At 40.0% G+C, this 25769-nt stretch overlaps 1 protein-coding gene and 1 long non-coding RNA gene across 7 annotated transcripts in view; one reads left to right on the forward strand and one right to left on the reverse strand.

Moving 5' to 3' along the window:
• The window catches only part of MEIS2 (Meis homeobox 2), a 209091-nt gene that overhangs the window by 181448 nt on the left and 1874 nt on the right, over positions 1 to 25769 (reverse strand). For all 6 annotated transcript variants that reach the window (XM_064374835.1, XM_064374832.1, XM_064374831.1 and 3 more), the window contains exons 2-7: positions 24328 to 24560; positions 22652 to 22793; positions 21919 to 21969; positions 20903 to 20953; positions 19979 to 20128; positions 9854 to 9968 (exon numbers count right to left, since the gene is read on the reverse strand). In XM_064374835.1, coding sequence (XP_064230905.1) covers positions 9854 to 9968; positions 19979 to 20128; positions 20903 to 20953; positions 21919 to 21969; positions 22652 to 22793; positions 24328 to 24533 — 715 coding nt within the window. In that variant the 5' untranslated portion in view covers positions 24534 to 24560. The remainder of the gene's footprint in view (positions 1 to 9853; positions 9969 to 19978; positions 20129 to 20902; positions 20954 to 21918; positions 21970 to 22651; positions 22794 to 24327; positions 24561 to 25769) is intronic.
• Positions 25449 to 25769, forward strand: part of LOC135274239 (uncharacterized) — a 36769-nt gene continuing 36448 nt past the window's right edge. Inside the window, exon 1 of the long non-coding RNA XR_010342042.1 lies at positions 25449 to 25757. This is a non-coding gene — a long non-coding RNA (uncharacterized LOC135274239). The remainder of the gene's footprint in view (positions 25758 to 25769) is intronic.

Raw genomic sequence — 25769 nt, forward strand, 5'->3', positions numbered from 1 at the left:
AACAGTCTACTGTTATTAATACTACCGCCTTAGATGTCCTATATCTGAATTGTGGTATTACACTATCTTCAGAAAATAAACTCTAATGTCTAGTTATTTTCTTGCCAAACTGAGAAGAAAAAGGCTCTCCTGGCAACCAAAAACAAGAAACAGAAATATTACTTCACGGTGTATTATAAATCAAGGAAATAATAAAGTTCACGTTACACCCCTGATGAAAAACTTGCAGCCTCCCTTTATGTTAAAAGATAAAATGTACAAATAAAAAATAAGATCCATGAATGGAAACATTAGATTCCTGGAGTTTGGATTTAAAAGATCATCTAATTCAATCTTATTTTACAGGTGAGCAAAAGTCCACAGAGATTAAAGGACAGCCAAGGTCATACAGCTAATTAATGTCAGTATAGGACAGAGGGAAGAGAGAGGGGAATAATGGAACCAACAGTTAAACTGGTTCCAGGCAATGTTATTTGCTGAACACATGGAATTTCTTTTAATGTAAGTGAAATTATATTAAGCACTTCACTTTCCAGATGGAGAGACTGAATCTGGCAGATACTGAGTAAAACTGAGATTTGAACTCATGTCTTTCTGTCTTCTAGGTCTGTGCCCTTTTCAATGCAATCATGACCTTTGAGCATAGGTCTCCTGACTCATAGTTCAAGATTCTAGACAGTAACCCATGTAGATGAAAAAGAACTCACTACAAGGTTTTGCTTGCATCACCAAAAGTAATTACATTTGCCCAAATGCAAACTATAAAAAACTGGGTATGTAGAAAAACTATGAAAAGCTGGATATGTAGCAAATCAACAACAGGAGGTGGGACCTAAAAATTCAAGAAATACTTCCAGGCTCCTTTACCTGTGTGTGAAGACCAACCAATGACTTCTTTGAGGTCAATCCTATCCTCAACGAGATGTATTAGCAAAATGAATCCTAAGTCCATGAGAACTATTTGCCACACTAAGCAATTTTCCATTATTAGATTTATCATTACATTTAAAGACATCCATCTATACATTTTGTATGGATAACATAATAAAATTGCATCTCCAAATTCTGACCATATGATCATAATATAAGACATTAAAGGACAAATAAGACAAGGCCTATTTTAAGTACTATCTTAAAGTAATGCTTACAACAGAAACCTAAAATTTAAGAACCTACCTATAATCAAAGAATTCTAAGTTTGAGGTGATGGTCCGATGACATATTTAAGGCAGTGTTGAATACAACATAAGTTCAGTAAAACAAAATAATTTTTTTCTTTTTTTTTTTTTTAAGAGATGGGGTCTCGCTATGTTGCCCAGGCTGGAGCGCAGTAGCTATTCACAGGCGCGATCCCACTACTGATCAGCACGGGAGCTTTGACCTCCTCTGTTTCTGACCTGGGCCCATTCACCCCTCCTTAGGCAACCTGATGGTCTCTTGCTCCCGGGAGGTCACCATATTGATGCCGAACTTAGTGCGGACACCCTGATTGGCATAGCACACTGCAGCCCAGAACTCCTGGGCTCAAGCAATCCTCCCACCTCAGCCTCCGAATAGCTGGGACTACAGGCACATGCCACTGCAGCCGGCAACAAAATAATTTTTATCTCCTAAAGACGTAATAGAATTTGATGGAATGTACCCTATACTTTCCAAAGAGTTCATTTATGTTCAGGCACACATCAGAGAATCAATACACACAAAGTTTTGATCAATTTATCTATCTTAAAAAAAGCAAAAGGAAAAATGTGTGGATTTAGTTAATTGATTCAAAAATGGACATACTAATACCAGATCATTGAATAAGTGATAATCTGTAGCTTGGAAAAGCAGGGAGTGAGAGAGACCACAGGAATCAAATAATTGTATGCAGTGTGAAAGATGTTATAATAGAGGTACAATGTGCCACAGGAGTGCAGATAAGGAAGCCTTGGCCTCATACCTGGGCAAATCAGGAAGACTCACAGAGAAGATAATATCAGAATTTCCAAGGCGGGCAGAAGAGAAGCAAGGACACACTCCCTCTAGGTCTCTTTCATTATTTCTTTTTTCTGAGACCTTGCATTCCAGCCAGCTGAGGAAACTTACTGCTGTATAGCAGGGATACTAAAGTGGTTCACTTTCATTTTAATGAGGAACTAGATTTCAGCGAAACCCCATTGTTGCTTTCTTGCTGGTCTTCAGAAAGCTAGTGAATAACTCAAGCCTACTGAGGAATAAATCTGATATATAAAAATGGCGTCTGTTATTTGTCTGCTGTGACATAAAATATTTTTAAAGGCTAAATTAAAAACAAATTTCAACATGTGAAAATAAAAAGTGACTCTCCTACTACCCGCCTCCCCCAGGAAAAAAAAGCAATAAGCATTTCAAGAAACTCTCTGAGGGCAGAAATGGGAAAGAAAGAAGGGGAAAAAATAACATGGCGTCATCACAGACTATTCTTTTGAAGCAAAGTAAAGACAATGAAGGGAAAAATAGAACACGTGTATTACAATGTATAGCACCATAAGGCTGTGTTTGATGCTCTGGAGGGTTTCAACAAGTACTGTTCAGCCAAAAATCAATTGAAAAATCAGCATGATAACAGAGCATGAGTTGCCCTATAATAGCCTTAAGACCCCCAAGGCTATGTGAGTCCCTTTCATCTGCCACACAGCACAGACTCTAGGGGACCCTCACTTCCCCTCCCTGAGTCCTGTGCCCATCTGTATCTCTTACCTACTGCTTTACTCTTCCTTCAAAAGCATGGCTGACAAGGAATGATGATGTTTTAAAGTGGTTTTTGAGAATTTTTTCTTTTCTGCATTATTCTCTGTCTTTCTTGACATCTGCACTTAAATTTATCCTATAATATCAGTCATAGACTCTTTCCACAATATTAAATGGTCAGCCATAATCTCTGAATCACCTAATGAGTTAATAGTCTTATGTTTTGCCTTAACTGAACTGCCCCTTAATAAAATCACAGTTCAGGCGTATGCAAATGTGACACGTAAGCAATTCACAGCATTGTTATAAATATACATATATATTTCATTCCAAGATTTCATCTCAATATTTCTTCAATCACTTCCTCACAATGTCTGGTTTGTTCAATTTATATTTCTACTTGGCATTTGGTGCAGACCCCCAAAGATAAGATACATCTGTCCCTTAGTCACAAATCGTGGCATTTTTACCTTTACTCAATTGTGAAATGATTGGTTGAAAATTACCTTGCTTATTAGCAGGATTTCCTCATAATAAAACATTTTATTTCCAAACTTTAGAATTTGACATGAGATGTACTAACTCAGTAGTGACATATCAAAGCTCAAGGAGGACATATAAATACCCTGATCTGTGTGAGGGAAGGAGAAGCTAATTGGAAGTCAGCTTCCCTGTGATTATCAGCTTGTTTATGGGGAGGGAGGACTCTTCTGAATGGCACTGTAAATTCATCCCTGATTATGGCGTTAAAACCAGAGCTCATTTCTACAAGCTCCCCGAAAGCCCCCTACCCAATCCATTTTGTTTAGTTATAAAAGGGTCGCGCATTGCTTTCAGAGAATGACAGTTTTTCATGCTTTGATTTTCTCCAGTTTCAAGAAAAATTAATCAGTTCCACAAGCCAGTTGTCAGATTTCACTTCCCTCATGGCAGAAAGCACACATATTCATTGTCTGCTATAAGAATAAATTTTAGTAATTTTTCCCCATGTCAATATGAATATTAGACTGACCCAATTAATATGAAATGCTTCTATGCTGCTGGAACAGACAGTGCTACAGAAAGAGCCATTTGCACAACCTGTTCATGATTATGGGCCATAAGGACACAAAGATGGCACACACATTTGTGGACCATCTGAATTCTTATACCGAGAGGGGAGGGGGAAGGGGGAGCGGCATGACGTTAGCTTGACTGTCCTGGGTCATGTTTTTTAATCCAGAGTATTGGACATGTAACACAGCAACAAGAGCTGATCATTTTGTTTAATCACCTTTTGGATCTTTGCCAGATGGTCTCTATTGAGAGCGCTGCAAACAGAGAGAGATGAACTGCATCTAACACGCCACCAGAGCTTTCCCGTAAATGTCTGAGAACTGATTCCAACAAGAATTTAGTCTCAGAGCAGAAAGGGATACATTTAAAAACTATGTGCATTAACTATACTTTTCCCCATAGAATCCTCACTTGGCATGAATAATTTACCCACTCTTATGCTAATGGGATCATGAAAGTATCCCTCTGTCTTTAGTGCAGCTATTCTCAGCTTTCAGTAATTACCCCACCCAGTGAAAATAACATGGCTTCTGCATTGAATGGCTGACTCGTACCTGACAATTAGAAAGATCATGGCTGACAGTGGAAGGGTCTAGAACTGGACAGAGAAACCCTTGTAGCCCAAGGAAAAGCAGAGCCATAAAGTAACACTGGCTGTGGGTGGGAATGCATGCCAGTGAGTAGCAAGAAGGGTAAAAAGAAAAATTCTCCACTGTCAACCTTTTCTTTCTTTGACTTATTATTGAGATTTTACTTCAATAGAAATAGGGTTCTCTTTCAATTACCAGGTGTGAAAGACATTCATGACCAAATTAGTTTTGAAAAAAAAATAAACAATATCTAACAAAAAAACTATAGTTACTATTAAAGCACATCTCCAGTAAATATCTATTTCACCAGAGTTTTAAAAAATCTAAATAATGGAAAATGCTTTGCATTTTGCTTTTAGGGAGAAAAAAGGATTGCCAGGAAAAAAACAAAAAACAAAACTCATTTTCTACCTCTGTCCACAAAACTCCATGTTAGGTAGTTCACTGTATAAAAATTATCAGGCTAAAACATCTGGGAAAGAAAGCTATGAAACAGCAGGGAACGTGGCTGGTTTATTGTTTATCTTTTGTTTATGAGGCAGTATTCAAGTTTAATTACTACTCTAAATTAAACTCTAACTGGCATCAGGAGACATCCCTTTACATGACTAAGTTAAAAAAAAATCTAGAAATCCCAACTCTGGGTTTTTCAAGTAAGTTGATACATATAGGAAGAAATCACTCAAAATTAACAGCAATTATAGAAAGCTTTTAAGCATTTATGGGCACCATTACATGCTCCTAGAGCATTTATTTATTAGAAGAATTTAATTTTACTTCTAATGGTTACTACTATAAAAAGTCTTGAGAAAATCAACAGAAAAATCTTTGCATGTCTGCTGATGGTCTAAGAATGGCATTCTTTTTAAATTTATTTGGGGGAAAAAAGAGAAAGAATGCAATGTAAATATTCTGCATACAACCGTTTATTCTATGGCAATGTTCAATGATCAATTATAGTCTCAGAGAATTTTTTGACACAATTAGAAGGACAGGAAGGAAAAAAATGTCATTGTATTTATCATAACAGTAAGTGACCAGTTTTGGATGAACTTAGCTCTAGGAAAAATAAAAGTTAAAGGCAACTAGCAAAAGATTATGCCAGATGGCATCTGTCATATTGTATTTAGGGTTATTTTAAAGAGATTGCCGCCACTATGAAAACATTCCATTGACAGAGTTTTCCAGACTGAATAAGAAATCCCAGTAGAACATATTCAGGACCCACAGTAAGTGGGTTTGAAGACCCCTCCTCCTCTTTAAACATATAACTGGAATAGTTTGGTGGGGAAAAATACTATTTTATAACTATGACATGTACTATAAGCTCAAAAGTGCAATACTATTTTAGACATTTGCTTACCTATAAACGCATTCACTACTAAGGAGATATTCATAGATTTCAACACCATGATTGCTAAATAACCATATATTACATAAATAAATATCTGGCTATGAGGAATTCTAGCCTCATCGCCTGGAAGATAGATGGGGACATCAATAGAGGGGCGTGGTAGGTGGCAGAGTTAGGGAGAACTATGCTGGCTTGTACAGCCCTGTGTCCTGAAAGATTAAAGCAATATAGATTCTAGAATGCTAATGTATTTAGGTTAAACTGGGTCTGGCAACAGTATGGTTAACGTGCGTGTGGTGTGCAGTGTGAGCTCAGCAGTTACTGGGCCAACTGTCTCGGTATTTCTGGGAATCCTGCCTATTCACAGTGCAGGGATTGTTCAATTGCTGCAAAATGTACAAAATGAATTTTACAAAAATGAATTGTAAGGAAGGCCCCATTACAATGATTTTACAGCAAAGATGTCAACATCAATTTTTCTTTCATGCATAGCTAATGATTAAAACAGCATATTCCATTTGCCTAAGACAATTTATTTCATATTGGCACATCAAAATATTGAAATACAAAGTTATCTTTACTCTACCCTTTTTATTCATTGCTGCTGAACCCATACCATTGTTCAAACCAGGAAAAATAAAACAAACTTGGCACGAAATACTTAAAACAAAGGCTCATCAATATTCTCCAATTTGTCAACATCTCAATTACAGCACTGGAAAAAATGTAAATTTCATGTGCTCTAAACACTGAGGGGTCTATTCTCTTGCCAATTCACATGCGTAACTCCCATCAGCGTTAATGGGAGCTACACAAACCCATCAATAATAATAATACTTTGTACATATATTGTGCCTTTCATCTAGGGCTCTCAAAGCGCTCTAGGAACAAGGGGCTGCTTCCTAGTCTTTACTCTGGCAAAATACACAGTGAAATACAAAGCAGCTTTTGACTCAGCAGGTACAGAATTAGGGGTCCCTAGCCTTATTATCAAGGCCCATTTTACTGATGGGAAGCCAGACACAAAGAGGGCCAGTTACTTCTCCAGAGCCCTGAGTCTGCACCCTAATTCTATCCTTGAAAAACCAGATTTCCTTCCTCATTCTAATGTGACTAACAAGACAAACTCCCTTCCTTTGGCTGCTTTTAGCAAATCAGTGAATGAAAAGTCTGGTTCATATTCATATAGCTTACTGTTAGGCATGTGCTCTTTGAAAGATAGTAAAGTCAGGCTTTATATTTGACCAAGTTTATTTCTTATGATATTTAAAAAATTTGATATATATATTTTTCTCCTCCTTTTGGTTCACTGCTGAAACACTGTGGACGAAAAGATGAACTTTCACCTGTGTAACTGCAGCTCTTTTACTGTCAAGTCATAAAATGAGGTATTTTTAGGGTCCGAAGTAAAGATTTGTATGAATCATTATAGTAAAAATAATCACAAAAATTATAAAGCAACATAAATACATGTATTGTTTTATAGCATATGGCTATTAAAATTTAATTTAAAATGTGTATGAAAACATTATATTTAGTACAATTCATCCCTATTTTTTCTGTTTATCATAATTTGTTTTGAAACTGAATCATTTTACAGTTTTCCATATGCCTGTTTTGCTAATAAATTCTGAATAAGAAAACTCTTCGCTAAACTACAAACTTGATTTCCAATGAAACATTATAATATATTTAATACTAAGGACATAAATTTCTTTCCCACGTTTTCCATTATACATCAACCTAAGATTTAACCTAGGATAAGCATATGCGATTTCAGTCAATATCTCTGTTGACTTTGCCCTGAAGCAGATAATTAATCTTTCCCACTGAAACTACTCTGGACAATTCAGTGGGACAAAATATCAAAATACCTTGAAACCCTGTTTAAAACACTAATATAAGCAGTAGTATGACAAAATACACTCAAGTCTGGCCTTCAAAATTTTAAGTCTGCTGTAAGAAGCCAGAATGCCCTTATATATGTGTTTTAACCACTGATGTGGTAAGCCAGGTATTAAATTTTCCATGCCAAAACAGTCTCCATTTTATAAAAATCATACCTTTTTTTCTTTCAAACTTTGAAACAGTAAAATGACTGACTTCCTAGTGCTCATACACATAAGCTACCATGTCCATTCTTCAATTCCACAGAGATATGATTAAAGGAACAGAATCCTACAGGGATCACATCCTTCCACATCAGATAAGTGGGTGCAGCTACCCACAGCATAGAAGTTTGTGTGCATTGTTTTTACCTATATATCAGTCTCAGAATTCTTCTCTTGCCTAAAAAATGAAACAAAACTAAATAACCAAAATGATAAAACTTCATGCTTTGCTTGTTATTGCAAGTAATCCCAGCTCCAAACCCTGGGTTCTTCTCTCCCGCCTCCTCTTCTCTCTGGCTCTTTCTTGCTATCTCTCTTGCCATAACTCAACTAACCCAACAGAACCAGTCAGTTTTAAATTTCAGTTGGGACCTTGGTGACCTGTTAATGAATCTACAGAGAGGAGAAAAACTCACAGTGTTGAGTTATGCCTGGTGTTGCTAGCTGACTTGGAGTCAGAAATGCTTGAAGCGTTAACGTAATTGCAAGAATGTGAAAAATGAGGCGCTGGGCTCCTGAGCAAAGTGAAAGGTCAAAGTGAGCCTCACACACAAGAAGTCTCTGGAAGATAGCCTCATTAGACCATTAAGTCGGCTTCTCCTTTTCCCCTCTTTTATACAATGTTTAAAGTATTTTGTTTTTATTAATAGATACATTTCACCCTTTGTGTCACCGCAATTTGGGGAGGTGGGAAGGAAGGAATCATAGAAAGCTTTCCAGATTTAACCACGCTGAGAAGTCCATCACCATGACGTGGAACCACAATTAAGTCATTGCTTGCAGATCCATTGACTCTAGGTACCATTTACCTTCAAAATGCCTCATCATTTACCTTTCTTTTATATAGAAGCTAACCGGTCTAATAAAACAGTTTATATCGTATAGTACAATTCGCAGGTTCTTCCACAATTTGCTGTCTGATAGGATTCATTGCTGTGTTAGTTTCAATTTGCTTAAACCGAGATTCTAATTTGGACCCATTCACAAGTGAATGGCATCCTAGAAAGGACATTTTTCTAGACTCCTCTAGAACCTCAGAAATCCAAAATTCCTAGTCAGAAGCTTGGAGGATAGAAGGCCCCCTCCTTACATCACACCCTCTTTTAAATGGCATATATAACTACAGCTCAAGCTGTTAAACTGTCCTCTACTTGGAAGCCTGTCTAATACTTAAATATTGTGGCCATAAACACAGTCATAATAGAGATGAAATAGACCTAGGAGATCAGACACCATCTAATGTAAAATATTAAAAAGTAAAATCTGCACACTTCCCTGGCCCACGTTCAATAATGCATCTTCCTTTAAAGTATCATTTTAGCCATAGATGAGTCATTCCTACCAATATATAATTGCTCTCTGTGCAATAGGGGAGTTTTAAATAGTAAAATTTATTCTAAATTGCACTAGGTTTCCTCGACATCTGCAGTTGACGTCCCCCTTGCCCCCTGATTATTCTAACTTTTAGGACTTGTGACAAAAGTCACCATGTCAGCTGAATGGAAATGGGGACAAATAACCCTCTAAGAATTTCAAAATCTACCTTCCCAAGGTAAGATTCCATGTAGAATTCCCACAGTATTTCCAGAGCCAATAAGAACAGATTTCTAAATTTTATGTGCTTTAGAGGCATAACTGTTTGATTAGAGAATGCTTATAGTTGATATTACAGGCAAAATATGCTGTTTATAGCACAATTCAAATTACTGCATCACAGCAGTAAAGTAGGTCTGTCATTCCACTTATACACACAGAAATAAAGTGTAGATAACCAAATTTGTAAAAGAATTGGCAGAACTAATCGATTGTTATTGTAATGCCTACTTGAAGATTAGACAGCTCACTTTGATTTCTCTTTTTAAGTAAAGTAAGTAAAGAAGAGGAAATACTGTCTCTTTAAATAGCAGCTGATTCTACTCCCTAACCTGCCACTCTCATGTTTACATGAAGGCAGATGTACTGATATCATAAAATACTGAAGTTATTTTAGTCATGCCTACTTGACACAAGGAAAATGCTTGACCCTTTACCTTGCTCACTGCTGTTGTCTCCGCTCTGGGAAGCATGGCCCCCACTGGAGGGCCCTGGGGTGCCTGCTGAGTGGGTTGAGGTTGCATCATCGTGGTCTCGCCAAGAAGAAGGGTTCTGATGTCAGGATGCCAAGGAATTTTTCCACAGTTACCATTTCAGCCATAAATGAAGAACCAAGAGGAAAGGTGCAAAAAGAGACAAAAAAAAAAAAAAAAGAAGGTATACATATTAGTATTCGTGGCACTAGGCATATACCCATGCCACATTACAGTGTGCTGTCTTTTTGGTAACAGGCGTATAAAAGAAGGTATACATATTAGTATTTGTGGCACTAGGCATATACCCATACCACATTACAGTGTGCTGTCTTTTTGGTAACAGGCGTATAAAAGAAAAGATGCTCTAGAACTTGATGTGGTGATGGTTATACCAGTGTATATGTTGGTTAAAACCAACGGAAGTATACACTTTAAGTGGGTAAATTTTATTCTATACAAATTTAAAACTAAAGTTAATTTCTAAAGTAAAACAAAATAATGAAAAATATAAAAGTCATTTTTACTCTTACTATTTTAATTAGGGTACATTTGTCCAAGAAATAGGTCCCAATGCTCATGGACACTAAATACTTCAGAACATTAACATCTGCAAAATTCAATGATTCCATTAAAAAAATTACAGGCTCAACAATATATGGGACAGCCCTTGACATGTTTCAAATGCATTGCCCTAAAACAGCCTATAAAAACCCTCAAAATTATTAACTGATTGACTACATAACCAACAGAGGCAATGACATTAATCACTGCATCAATACCAAATAAATGATTGATTTTTGCTTTAATTTGTAGACATAATTTCAAAAAGGAAACACATGTGAACTACTGGCCATCTAGTAAGTTAGATAGGACTTTCACTTGAGCTTCATGGAAGCTTTAAATTCGCTGAGCAGTGCTTTTTTCTAGAAGAACTACTTGTTTCAAAGGACATGCAAAGCAAACTAAGAGTTATAGCTCATGCTACTTGGCTGAGCATATTCTTCTTCTGTTCCTCCTCCCCTTTCCTGATCATTCCCAATGCCCTGCTGTTGCTTAAAGGAAAACAGGAATTCTAATGTACAGGAAGGACTTTATCAGCACCACATGAAGGCAGGCAAGAGATGGAATTTCCTCTGGCAGAAACGGAGAGTAGGAACAGCATATGAAACAGTCCAGCTTTAAAGCCAGAGCTGTACACTTGTCACCTGCATATCACGACTTCAATTAAGCCCACAGACCTACTGGCAGGAGAATGATTTGAGGGCCAGAGGAAGGGGCAAAGTTTTTCCTCAAAACCAATCAAAGTATACATCAGTCAAATTATACAAAGTATATACCAATCTAAGTATACACCAAAGCATACACAGTATACACCAAAGTATACAAATTATACAAAGTATACACCAATCAAAGTGTAAAAGTATACACCAAACTACACAAAGTACACCACTGAAAAAACAATCAAATTATACACTGTTTCTTACTAGAATTGGTAAATAAGAATTCAGATGGGCCACCTGCATATAGGCAAGGAATAAACTTCTTGACCAAGGGAAAGTAATCTTGCATTGTTGTCATTATATATAATTAATCAAGAAAAAAGTCAGTCCATTTTTCTCAGCATCATCTCTACCATGTACATATAGCACGGATGATGTTACCAAAATAAAACAAGAAACCAAGGTGAGAAAGAAATAGGGAAATGTTCTTATTTGGAACAACAAAACTTATTTTTCCTGCTACAGATCTGCAGCAAACTGACTGCAAATTAATATTTGGTATTTTTGATAGATGATGAAATAATAATCCAGAGCTCTATGGATTAATAACATCTATATAAAATAAGCTACTGGCACTGCCATCAGTCAAGCAATTGATTCAAAGTGAAAACCCTGAGCAGAAATTTTGTGACTATAAATATGGCATAGGTATAGATCTCTAAAATAAAGATATGTTTGAGAAAGTAGATAACGGAATGAAATTTAGTAGAATAAAATGAAAGTCAAGGTTTTCTGTTGCCTGTATAAAGACAAAGTCATGCCTATGAGCTCTCTTTTTTCAATGAAGTTAGAAACTACTCCAATAGTTTTAAGCAAAAGGCAAACGGAATACAGGGGCTCCTTAAGCTTTGAAGCCTCTTTGTGTCAGCTGTTTGCTGGTGGTAATGAGATAAAGAGCCAGAAGAAAAGAAAGAAAGAGAGAAAGAGAGAGAGAGAGAAAGAAAGAGAGAGAAAAAAAGAAAGAAAGGAAGGAAGGAAGGAAGGAAAGAACAAAGAGAGAGAGAAAGAGAAAGAGAGGGAGGGAGGGAGAGAGAGAAAGAGAGAGAGAAAGAGGGAGGGAGGAAAAGAGAGAAAGAGAGAGAAAGAGAAAGAAAAAAAAGGAAGGAAGGAACAAAGAGAAAGAGAAAGAGGGAGAGAGAGAGAGAAAGAGAGGAAGGGAGGGAGAGAAAGGGAGGGAGGGAAAGAGAGAAAGAAAGGAAGGAAGGAAGGAAGGAAGGAAGGAAGGAGAAAGAAAAATAGGATGGTGAGAGTTTAGTCCTGCAATAACACAGGCTAGGGCCTTCTTTTAGAAAATGCAATAGCTGCAACATATTCACCTAAGTTAAACTTTTCATTGTACACAGCAAATGATGTTAATTTTATGCACTGCAGGCTTTTTATTAAGCCGGCTGCAATAAAAGCTCCTTGCCCCTCATGAAAATTACAATAATTAACCACTAACACCTCAACTATGTTTTAAGGCAAATGTCATCCAATAGCTATTATATAATCGTTTAAATGAAGCCGGAGCAAGTCTTTCTGTTTAGGCACTGCATTGATTTGAAGGGATCACTCAGAAGGACTTCCTGTAACTGAAAACACTGATTTGTCTCTATCAGCTAAACCAGCGCTGAGTTTTAAAGTGAGACCTCATTCGTTTATAATTCAGTGTATTTATTTCAATGGTATCTGAAGGAGATGTTTCCTAAAGTAAAGGGATGAAAAATAAGTCATAGAAGCAAATATTACTTTTAAGAGTAGCTGGCTCTTCCAAATAAATTGGGTCTTTGCTTTTCTGCCCAGCCCCAAAATATACTTAAGTTCACTCTTTAACCTATCATTCCCTTATCTCTTCCCTCTTTTCTTCCTCACTGTAAATGCTCTCCTGAAAATGTGTCATGTTTATTTCCCATGGAGTGTCTCAAGTATTATGGTCTTGTTTGAGAGACCGAACACAAACTAAGCAGTATCACACGATAGTCATCTAATTTGAAATAAGGAAGAACAGATAAATCCCTCTGGAGTTTCAAGGCTGAGGAGTTACCCCAAGTTGTTTGTATTCAGCTACACATGGTGGTGATGTGACCATATACAAATACAAATGGTGATAATCTGGTTAATAAAAAAATTGTTCCTCCTTGGTCAAAAAAACTGTAACCAACAAGGACAGACAAAATCTATTACCTTTAACATTTTTTCCCCGAGATTAAAATATGTGTTTATATCACAACTCTTTTCTTCTATTTTTCCCCTTAGAGTTTATAAGTTTAGATCCTTCAAGAAAAATTGCATGGCTTTCTGCCAAATTATATGCAGAAGTTTAGTGAATCCTGAAACCAAAGTGTCATATAAAAGCATGTAAAAGCACATGATGCAAGTAGAAAAATAAAGAGAAATGCTCGCTGGGTACACGTGTGTGACTGAGTGTTCAGGTATATGCATTCCACAATATATGTCCTGTTCTTCAGCCAAAAATATCATGAAGACACCCGAGGGCAAGGAGTGAACATGTTTCTATTCCCAGTAGCTTTAATAATTGGGAGTCAAATATGGTGCTCTTCTTGCTCTTACGTAATTGCGTTACAGAGCAGTGTTACCAGGAGAAAAGCAGTGAATACTGAGTGGAGCACAATAGAAGGAGATGGAAAATAGATACAAGAAGCTAGGTCTCCAGGGGCAGTATTTTCTATTTGCTAGGCTACAGACTCACAGCTGATAATGCAAGTTGTAATTAATATAAAAGCAGGAGACAATATGGGCAGAGCTTGTAGTAGTGGGGCCACAGGAGAGCGCTCTGCTGCTCTACTCTGTTTCTCATTTACACACAGCTTTCCCTAGAAAACACAATTCTGCCAGTGTTTTCTCCCTTGGAAGTTAAAAAAAAATTGATTTAGCACCATCATTGAATTTTGCTAAATCTGGAAAAGAGCAGAGAGAGGACAGGAGTCTCTGGGCAGAGGAAGCAAATCATGTGTGTGCCTCTCTCGTCGAAGTTGCGGATACACTGGAATTGTAACATTTTAAACCATTATGGCATTTCCGTGAGAGACCTGCCTATAAGAGAATACTTAAATAAGTCTTGGTGAATTGGTGTTATTTCCCTATTTAAATGATTCCACATGACACATGGTTCTTCCATGGGGCCAGTGGGTGAAACGTATAAAAGGTTTATAAATAAATACAAAACTGAGTGGAGAAGTAAAGTGTATGAGGCTTCAAGGAGAAAAGCAAAGGCCATGCCACATACAAAGTCTACCTAAAATACTCTGAAACTCATTTTAGACCCCAAATGTAAAGGCAATTAAATGGACATGGTATAGGAGAGAAAACATTAGATTGGAATTAAGACACTGGCATGCCAACTCTCACCAGTCAGATAACTTAAGCACGTGATGCACCTCATTTCCATGAGACTCATTTCCTTTATCTCCTTAAAATTAAGAAGTTAGACCATATAACTTCTAGGACCTACACAACTATATAACATCAAGTGAAAAATTATAGGTAAACTTGGAAAATATGATAAAGTAACTCAAGGTACGTGCTCATAGGTGAAGAGTAATAGTAAACATACATAAGGATGTTTTAATCAGTAAATAACACATGGAAAACTAATTCAATGCGACATATTTAAACAACAAAGGGAAGATATACTTGTATCAATACACATAATTAAATTACTTATTTCCTATAACTTTAAAATGTTTTTACTCCTAATTAACATTATGCAAAAATTACTTTTAAAAATAAGACAAGGACTCCTATCTTGGGGTACTGAAGTTGACAAAAGTTAAAAATTTTAATTGTATGGCTTGAACAAATGTTGGAATTTTAACTACGTTATTGTAAAGTTGACATAAGAAGTCAGGAGACCTGTGTGTGCTTTCAGAATCTGGACTCACTCTTTAAAAATGCAAATAAAGCTGGGGTCCTTCCCTCACCTCCACACTTCTATCTCTCTATTAAGCTTTGGGAATTAATATGTAAGCAACTCTCACGGAAGTGGCAAGTACCCTTTACAAATGATTCCTCCATTTAATCGAGCAACTTTTAGAGAAGACAGAAATGTCTTGTATTGTTGGTGTAATGCCATATTATAAAATGCCTCTTATAACTTTGAATTGTGTTGGGATATTTCACAGAACATTTAGCATTAAAAAAAGAAAATGAATTAATGCCAATTTTTAAAAAATCTGATAGTGAATGTCTATGTGGTTGTCAAGTACAACCTTTGTTTAATTTAATCTCATCACAGTTACACTGAAAACATACTCCAACTGCACAATCTAAATGATTTAAATAGAATAATTATTCTTGATGGGAAATTAACAGGAAAGCTATCAACTACCGGAATGTATGCAGCAGAAACACAACAGAAAACCCATGCCCCCAGCCATGTTTCCTTGAGTTGGTGTACAGAGCTCAGAAGTAGAACTTTAACAGAATAGGCCCCAGAGGCTTTGGATAGCATACCAGAAGGTCTCACCTTACACTAGGACATAAGAAACTAGCAAATAAAATAGAGCATGGAATTATTAATATTATTATCAAATTTCATTATTTCCCCCTTGATATTCTATAGAACAACCACTTAAACCCATCCTACCCCTCACTGCCACTCCCTTCTAATTTTTCAGGTAGCAATTGAATTTATCTAGAGTCACTTGCCCATATTCTGTCAGAAATAAGATTCTGGAGATTTTCCTCTCTGACCTAACCCATTAAGAAAACAACAACAACAACAACTGTGTAGACATAAATAAATTTGATATATTCAGAGATGCAAAAGAAAACACCAGAATATCTATTTAAATTACAGCTTCCAACATATAAATTAAAATAATTTTTCTTTTATTAGTGATGTTAGTAGAGTGGGGCAATTTTAAGGTATCTACTATTAACTGTTAACAGATATAATTGTATTTTCTTCCCTCTACTTAATTCTTTCAAAGAAAATAAAAATGTAGCTCGTTATGACCACTAACTAGGAACAACAATATAATGGTATAACTGTCCGCACTACAAGCAAATAGAGCTTAGCTCAGAGAACATACTTCAAGCAAATATATTTAATTTGCCTAAACTTGATCTAAAGATATGTAATATCTTTACATGTAAATGTGAGGATATATTTTCTTTGTCTCCACTAGATCTAAATATTTGATCTAAAATTGTGTAAAATAGATAATGTACCACCTGTTATTGAGAAACGCTACAGACTAGAAAAAGCTGGTCATTTCACAGTAGTTTTCAAGTTGAAACTTTTAAAAAAATTGTTTTCTAGACATGTTTATTTTAAACATGATAAATTTGAATGTCTAGGAAGCTAACACAACCTGCAGCTGGAAAACAGAGTTCTATTTCTTTTGACTATTATATATTTTTGCTCCCCAATATTCCAAAAAATATTGTAATAGCTCTTTTCTACCTATAAATATTATTCTTAAGTTACAGTAAGAGTACATGATTAAATGCATTATAATATTAAAAAGATAAGCATGCACTATGAATTTGCTAAATACAACAAAGTTGTAATCAGTATTGTATATTTTATTTTCTATTTAATTCCAAACTTCCTCTTATCATTACACCCATCATACGTAAGTGTTAATAATAAATGAATAAACTCAGTAACCTCGCTGAATGTAAGGAATGGAAGGCAAGAATGTTATGATTGTCCTCTTTTAATGCATTTATGTCATATCAAATTATTTACATAACTTTATGAAATGTGAAATTGACATGATTTACTAATAATATAGAAAACTCATTCTTAAAAGTCTGCCAATATACTGGCTTTGAAAATATTTATATCCATTACTTTTATTTATTTACATTTCCAAATTCTTTTAAAGAACATTGAAATTATACTGGTACCTAATATTTTGCTCCTGATGCCTTTCTCTCTGCTTTTCTCTCTCTCCTTGCACGTTCCTTCCTTAAACACGCACACACACACACACGCACACAATGTAGCTAGATACCACTTAATAAGGATAGAGGTGTATGTGTTTTGGGGGTGTCAAACAGCTGTCACAAACTGTCACCTCCACAAGAGAAACCTTGGCACGCAACAAATTAAACTACACTTCTTTTTTAGCTGTCATTATTCATAGCCAATAAGTTGAAATGCTCTCAGCATTTCATGTGCAAATAAAACCACGAGGAAGCTCAGTAGATCAGAATAGTGGGCCAACAGATAAAACAAGAAAACAGCGCGCTGTCTGGGTCTTTCTGAAGTGGCTCAGCATCACCCCTGCACCAGTGTTCACCAAATGAGATCTAGCCTGGGGCAATGTATTAAATATGCATATCAAAGCAAATGAAAAATAAACCTGAAGATTCAAATTGGACACATTTACATGCTGAAAATGTCCCACTCATACCACTTTTCAGGTAGTGGTTCTCTGTTATTTTTACTTTGTGTTTGTCTAAGGAGTTGAAGGAAAGCAACTATGTAGAAAAGGCTGAAAAGCATAAGAGGATTTGCTTTGTAGGGGAAAGCCTGGACATGAATATAATCAATACACCTATGGTACAAAAGTCTCAAAAATGGTGAAATCTCTCCAAGGTTTTCCCTCAAGTCCCCGCATAAAATACAAGTCTGTGGCAAATCTCTCCATTTTCCACTTGGTGTGCTGGTGGAACAAATTATTGCTTCCTTTCAAAACAAATAGCAGGGGGCTGAAGTAAAAATGTTATAGTTCAGATCTCTGGAAATAAAAGGCTTTAAATTATGACACCCAATGAGGTGGCAAGCCCTCATGGGTTCAAAATAAATCAGTTGTCATATTTACTTGACTAGGGGCCTGAAAGGAGAGCAACAAATGTTACAGCTGACTCTTTTATCCAAGGATGATGATTGATAAATTATTAAAGCACTATCCTCTTAGGTACAACTTCCTTCTTGAGTGGGTATTTAAATATTACAATAGTTTCATAAATTGATATTGTCTATCAGCCAATACTTTAAACAGCCTGTTTTATCTTATCTTTTCTATGTAAACATCAACATGCTCTACCTCTATACATTCACTGGAAAAACAGGTGCCAAGAAACTGTTTTAGAAAACTAAGTAGTCGGTACCCCCAGAAATATTATGAGAAAAGCTTTTGGCTCCAAGAACTGTGAACCTCTCATTTTACAAACTATGCAAATAGATTCCTCCCCATTCTCCCAATAATGGAATAACTGTAAATTTAGAAACAGCAAATAATGAAAGTAAACACATAAAAAACAACAAAGATAAATATTTCTTAGGTAGTGTCAAGCCTCATGGACCACAACACAGCATAGAGACACAGATCAGCAAATCAACTTTCTATAACTGCTGCTGCATCCTTTTGATTTCATTACATTCACTCAATATACAAAGGAGCTCATCAAAGATTCCCTCACCATGATGGAAAAAGGTAAAGGTAAAGATAGGCATGGGAGCCTTCAACACCTTAGTAATTATTGTGTCACAGAACTGGATATCACAGACTCAGGTTTTCTTTTCTAGACTTTTTCTAACTTTTGTTCTTATGCTGACTTCCCATACAAGTGCAAAGGTTAATTATGAAAATCTACGATTGCATATTTTCAAAACTTTTGTTTGGAGCAGGGGAGAGAAGAACCTCATAAAAGGTTTCTACTAAGGCATACCCATTCATTTCTCATAACACTCAGGAATTGGGATGGGAGGTAGGGACAAACTGCCTTCAAGCCTTAACGCCTGTTTAACTCACAGAGAGTGTTAAATTAATATTTCGGCCACAAAGTTATTAAACTACAGCTTCTATCATTTAGGCTGTGAGTTCAACTGAATGTAATCTATAGACACCCTGTCCCCCATTTCCAGGCTTGAGTTCCTATAAATAAACTGCTGTTCACACCCACTCTTTAACCTCGCCACTCTTGCCTTTCCTACCAGCTGCAATCTTTCTTCTCTTTGCTTCTTTTTCAAATTTTCAGTCTCACTACATATGCTTTTTTTTTTTTAAGCATCAGACTCACTAGATTGGTTCCAAAATAGGATTAGAAACAGAGAGAATAGAAAGAAATCTCCTTTCCTGGCCTGACATACACAGTCATTTCTTACTATACTCTCCATCCTCATTCACCAACTGTTAAAGTGTTAAAATTCAACCACTAACCTATGGTTACTCAATCATAATTCCCTTCAGCTTTCTGTAATACATTGTTAATAATTGGTTCATCAAGGTTACTGTCTTTTATTATGAAGATGCTTCAGGCACTTGGCAATAAGTCCATATTCTGACAATAAGTTTCTATAGAGCAAAAGCCCTGAGAATTGTAATGTGTTCGTTCACTCCTTTTATTTCAAATGCAGTGCAAGATTGCCAGTAATTCTCAGAATTGTCATCTCTGTGAGAGACTGGGAAATCAGCACTCACTCCCCAACTCTCTTTCCTTCAGTCCTCTCTCTCCAGACCAGTCCAGCTAACTGTCTTGCCTCTTTCTATCCCTGCTGCACTGATTACACAGAATTAAGAAAGCAGAAAAGACAGTGGTGACTATATCAAACAGAATTTTCTAACACTCAAGTCACCAAATCCAGAAAACTTTACACATTAAGAGTACAAATCACTCTATCAACTCTGGTTTTCTGGCTCTCAATATAGATAGGAGGGGTGTCCAAGAAAGGAGAAATGAAGATGAAGGGTATGGCAGAAATGGCAGAGAGAGTGAGAAAGAGAAGAAAAGACCCCAAAAGATACCAAATCAGAAAACCAAATCAGTAGAGCTAGATGTTAAAACAAGTAGTTTAAAATAATGCTTTGCCCAGGGACCTTAAAAGATTGCCAAAGGCTAGCAGACTTACATGGTCAGCGAGATTTGTGGAGGAGCCTGAAAGTTCTTCATGATCTGACTTGGAGCTGCCGTCTCTTTCATCAATGACGAGGTCGATGGGCATTTTCCCCTTCAAACAGCTAATGTATCGGTGGCAGAAGTTATCGCACAGTTCGTGGACCTAGAACGAAGGTCATGGTTGGAGGGTTCAGCTCATGTTCTTGTTTTGTTTTGTTTCATTTTTAGAAAGGAAAAATACCAGGTTGCAAGAAAGAGCAACAGTGTGATGTCTTCCAAACTAACTCTAATTAAAGGTTGTAACAGTTGAAGGCAAGGAAACAATAGAGCAATTGTTGCAGCAGATATTATTCCCCAGAGACTTCTCTGAGCAACAAGTTACAATAGAGAGACAGAAAGAAATAGGACTGGAAATAACTGGGTTCAGACTGGGAGTCCAGGGAATTAAATCTGATTTGATAATAATATCAAAACATTACAACATTGGAACTGGGGAGAGCATTAACATTTATAATTCTATAAGCTAGGAGTTTTTTATGTTTCCAAGAGACAGTAATTGACCTGCAGAGCAATGTAAAGACACCCAGCGAGGATGATTCACTCTGCCTGCACCTAATGCAAACCCTGGGCAGAGGGTGAGCTGAGCTAATAAAGACACAAGCAGGCTGAGTGTCCGGTAACACAAATGGTTTGCTGCATTTCAAAATAATCCTGAATGCCTGGGGGGGAATACTGGGGAGGAGGAGACTACTTTAAAGTCAAGGCTTCCATCCTCTGAGACCCTGTGTTGAGAAGCGAGTTGAAGGATGGACATGGTTACATGCTCAAAATCTCCAGGTGCTGAATCCCTCATAGTAGAGGTTTGTTAAAAGCATCCCAATTCAACTAGGAGCGGGAAGTGGTTTCATCAACACGGGGAGTGTTATTTCCTGCTTACCTTTTCTAACTCCAAAAGATGAAACCTTAGTACTTGTATTGCTTGTATCATCTGAAAGAAAAGTTCAGGGAATGGAGTTAGACCTCTGTGACTTAGAGGTCCTGTCTTGGGGTTGGGGGTGGTGTGAGGATGGATGGTGGTGAGAAAATTGGGTTGGGGAGAAGAAATGGGCAGGTGGCCAGGGAAAACCTACACATCAAGAAATAGAAAAATCAAGTGATTACTGATCGTCTCTGCCTCATTGGCCACGGGGTAGGAATCTGACTCAACCTGAGCATAAGCATTAATATCTTTCCCCCTGATGTTCGCTGTGCTATTTGTAAGGACTGCTTCCCTCGGGCCAGGCCTCTTTTCTCTTCTCAGTCCTCTTTAAACATTCCCTCCCTCGACCTCAGGACAAATTAAAAAAAAAAAAAAGTCGCTTCTCTGGTTAGAAAAAGCTTTTTAGAAAGAGCATACCCAGCGAAATTCTTCCTCACTAAAGAAGGAAATACTCAAGATGAATGCTGAGGCAGGGCCTTTGAAAGCGGATTTAAGTACTTTTAATATTGAAATCGTGCAAATTAGCAAAAGAATCGCACCTAAAAGTGGCCTGCGCTGGCCTGCCCCTCATCGCCCTCCAGCCCCCACCCCCAGCCCGCCCTCAGCCTCGCCAGCGGTTACATCCTTCGGGTTAGCCGCCCGGGGCTCGGCCGCCTGCCCCGGCAAACAGAGGAAATAACTCACTTCTCGCACTTTACTCCTGGGGCCGAGACCTGGGAAACATCCCCTGCTCGCGCTCTCGGCGCCTCGTCTCCCGTTTCGGCCTCCCTGGCTTCGCTCCCCACCAAGTCCCTCCTGCCCCTCGCTCGCCAGCTCCCGGGCGGGGGCTCTAAGCTTCTCCCTTCTTTCCTCTCTCCCTAGAGCTCCAAAAGAGGGTTCTGTCCGAACTCTCCAGAGCTCTGGCAGAAAGTGGGTGCTTCTGGGCATGGGAGAGGGCAAAGGCTGGGGAAAAAACAAGGAACAGAGAGCCTTACCAAGTTGTCCAGCTCTGGATTTGAGGAAAAAAGTGGCTTTTCGGCGCGAACCTGTAAGAAACAGAGAAAGTCAGCTTGAACGACCACCACATTTAAAAGAAGAAAGCTGAAACGTGAGAGTGGGGACGGTGGAGGGGCAATGGCGGAGAAGAGGAAAGGGGCTTTGGCAAAATACAAGAAACAAACTGGTGCCTTAAATTAGTGGGGTCGCTGAAGAAGAATCAGGGTATTCTGGTCCGGGCCCTATTAAGGGGGACCTAGTACGACTAAGCTGTAGCCGGGAACTCAGGGCCGTTCGCAGGGCCCCGAATAGCCCCTTATCCAGCCGTCCAAGAGGCTGTGGCTTTCCACTGCTGCCTGGGACCACTCGGAGAGGCGCCCAGCTTCCTTGCCTCCCGGGCACTCCCGGGTCCCTCACAGCCCCTCTCCCCAATTCTTGTTCAAGTAGCTGGAGGCGGGGGGAAAAGGCCAAGCCCCAGATTAGGAGCAGGTCAACTTTAATTCGAGGGTCGAGTCCCTTTATTCCTGCTGGGGGGGGAAAACAAACACCCATATTTATCTCCGCTTCCAATTCGCCCCCAGGCTTAGGAATGGGGAGGAGGTGTAGAGAGTGGACTGGGCCAGAGAAACAGATCGGGTGTCCCTGGCCTTTCCTCCTTTCAAGTAAGGCTCCGAGGAAAGGGGAGGGGTAGTGAGAGACTGCCCGAAGATGAGTGGATCAAGAAGGTTGGACCTGCTTGGCGAAGACCGCGATGTCCTCGTTGAAGGAGTCGGAGGAGCAGACGTCTCCGCCGGCCACTCCAGGTTCCCGGGGAGTGCAGGTCGCCAGCTCGCACTTCTCAAAGACCAGAGCTAACAGAGGAAACAACGGGTGCCTAACGGGCAGCGCCAAGCAGAGACACACACACAGAGACGGGGTGCAGAGGGGAAGGAGCAAGAACTGTAATCAACAAGTTTGGAGGGTGTGGAGTCCTTCTTTAATACAACAGGCACGCATCACACTTTACAACCCTTCCTCAGTCAGCCAAGCCTGATCCAGAAACAGAAAGGGAAAAGGGCCTGGCCCTTTCCCGCAGTTTAGAGATCTCTCAAATCTGGCCAGAGCCCCCGGCCACTGCAGCCCGACAAATAAAAACAGCCTCAGTTGGAAAGTAATGAAACATCCGAGACGCTCAGGCAGTCTGGAGCCCGGAGTCGATTCTGATCCACTCCCCACACTACCGAGGACGCCGAACCAACCCCTGAGACTCAGCCCTGACCTCCCAAGAAAGAAACACTGCTTGAAATAAAAAAATTGTTCGAACTCTGCATTTTAATGGGCATTTCAGACGAGGCCAAAGGCTTCACCTACATACACACCGGAGTGACACTTCCTAAATACGAGAGAATGCTCTTCTAATCTCTCCACCCTCTTGCCTTATAAACTTGTTTGCTCCACTTCTAGTAAAGCCCCAGTGTGGGGGCCAAAATAATAGGAAGGTTACACTCTGGAGAGCTTCCTTCCAAAGACCATATTTCTCCCAGCTTTGCAGCAGACAAAAATAAATAAATCATGTTTTAAAACTTGTAAGTGTGCGTGCGCGTTTGCCCTTTGTGTTCCTCCGGCGGCTTAGCCACACTTCGGGATGCTTGCGGCCTCTGGCTTGGGGCTCAGTTGCTGTTTACCCACTGTCCCCTCCCCTCGGCATCCCGTCGCTTTGCCCACCTACCCTCAGCCGGAAGCCCGTGTGGTACAGGTTAGGATCCTGCATCCCACCCATCGCCAAGTGCTCTCAGAATATAAAATAATTTCCAGCCATCTTCCTTACTCCCACTAAGAGCTGCTCCAAGCAAGCAACAGTCCCTTCCACCTCGCTGCACTTCAAGGTCTGCCCCCTTTATTTACAGAGAATTAAGAAGTGGGTGATTAGGACTTCCTGGCCGACAGAAGCAGCCCTGATCCCAGCTCAAGCTGCTTTTAGCGACTCCCAGACCCTCAGTAGGAAACAGAAGAGAAAAAAATAAAAAAGAAAAAAACCCAAAGTTGCTCCTCATCGGCAGGAAACTTTCTCCTTCGTCAAGGCCTCTGTTAGGGGGGCCTGAAACGACCGGCCCTGAATGCGTTGGCCAGGAATCCTGTCCTCCGGGAGAAGGCCCCGGCAAGATTCTGGGGACTCAGTCACTCCGAGCTATGCGGTCCGGAGTGGCCGGCCTGTGAGAGTGGAGGAGGCTAGATCTTCGGGTCTTTGACTCCAGGGGCAGAAAAGCAGGCCCCCTCCAGCGTGCTTTCCTAAGGCAAGCGGCGCCCGCCCCCCACCACGCAGAAATAACTCCCCATTTAGTGGTCCACCTTCCCACCCCCACAGAGACAAACACACACTCTCACTCACACTCACACACAGTAAGCTGGGTCCGAGGGGGTCGGTTTACCCATAGATCGCGTCCTTGTCCCGCTTCAAGGCGTCGTTGACAGCGGATCCCATGCTGGCCGGCATGACATTGGGGTGCGGGGCGTGCGCGCCGTAGTGCTGTGTAGCGTGGAGCGGCGGCCCGTGGTTCAGGTGGTGAACCGGGGGGATCGGCCGCGGCGCGTGAGGGTCTCCGTACATGGAAGCGGGAACCCCTACTCCGTCCATCCCGCCGTAATGGGGCAGCTCATCGTACTGTCAGAACCCGGGAAGGGGGAGGAGGCGCAGGAGGTGAGGGAGAACAGAGGAGGGGGGTGGAAAGGGAAAAAGAGCAGGGAAAAGAGGGTGAACAGAAAAGAGGGGAAGGGATAAAGATGAGAGAGAGGGAGAAAGGTAAGAGAGAGAGAAGATAGGAGGAGAAGAGGGAGGGAGGGAGGAAGAGAGAGAGAGAGAGAGAGAAAGAAAATAAAAATAAAAACAAAGTCAGAAAAGAGAAAAGTACCGAGCACAAGTTGAGCACACAGAAACCAAACCAGCCAAAACAACGAAGTTGAAAGTTGTGGGGAAAAATGTTATTCAATTTAAAAATGAAAAAGCATGAACCGAGAACAACGTTTAGAGAAGGAAGAGGAGGCGGCGAGGCCGGGGATTTGAGGGGGAGCCGGGAGGCCCCGCTGCCGCCGGAGGCAACAGAACCGTAGCGAGGGAGAAGTGGAGTTAGTGTGAGGAGGAAGCCCCGGATCCCACCCCAACCCCCCTTCGCCTCCTCCAGAGGATCCAATAAATCAAAAGGCGAAATGAAACAAAATAAAGAGAAGAAAAACGCTAATAATCAGCAAGAGAATGCCGAGGACGAGGAAAGACCAGGGCCAGTGCCTCCCCGGGGGCAGGGAGCCGAGGGTGGGGGGGAATAACGTGAAAGTTACCAGAAACATTATTTAGCAGCGGATTCCCTGCGTCCTTGTCAATTTCAGAGACAAAACAAGCAGCCCAGGCTAGTAGTCTAGGCGGCGGCGCAGCGGCTGCGGCAGCGCGGCCCCAGCGGCGGCCCCGGCGGCGGCTCCTACGCAGCCTGTGCCCGCCCCGAGCCGCGCGAGCAGCGGCGGCAGCGGCGCAGCAGCGGCAGCAGGAGAACCGGGGGAATCGCGCTGCTGGGGTAAAAGCTGGAGCGAGGCGAAAGCGTGTAACAATTGCACACGCACACACACACCACTCACACGCACTCGCCGCCCGCCCGCTCGCACAGCGCTGGAACACGCGCGCCCAGACACGCACACACGCACGCACACACACTCGCACACACGCAGAGGCACGGGGGGGAAAGAAGCCGATGAATAATTTTGCTATTTTTTAAAATACTGGCCGCCATCATCAAGCAGCGAGCAGAAGCAGAAGCGTTGAAGGGAGAGGAGGCATCGGGACAGGCCCCTCTTAGAGAGGATTTATATCTAGGTAAGTGTTGGA

This window comes from Aotus nancymaae, unplaced genomic scaffold (assembly GCF_030222135.1).
Source record: "Aotus nancymaae isolate 86718 unplaced genomic scaffold, 86718_ANA_hifiasm-v0.15.2.pri h1tg000011l, whole genome shotgun sequence".
NCBI lineage: Eukaryota > Metazoa > Chordata > Mammalia > Primates > Aotidae > Aotus > Aotus nancymaae.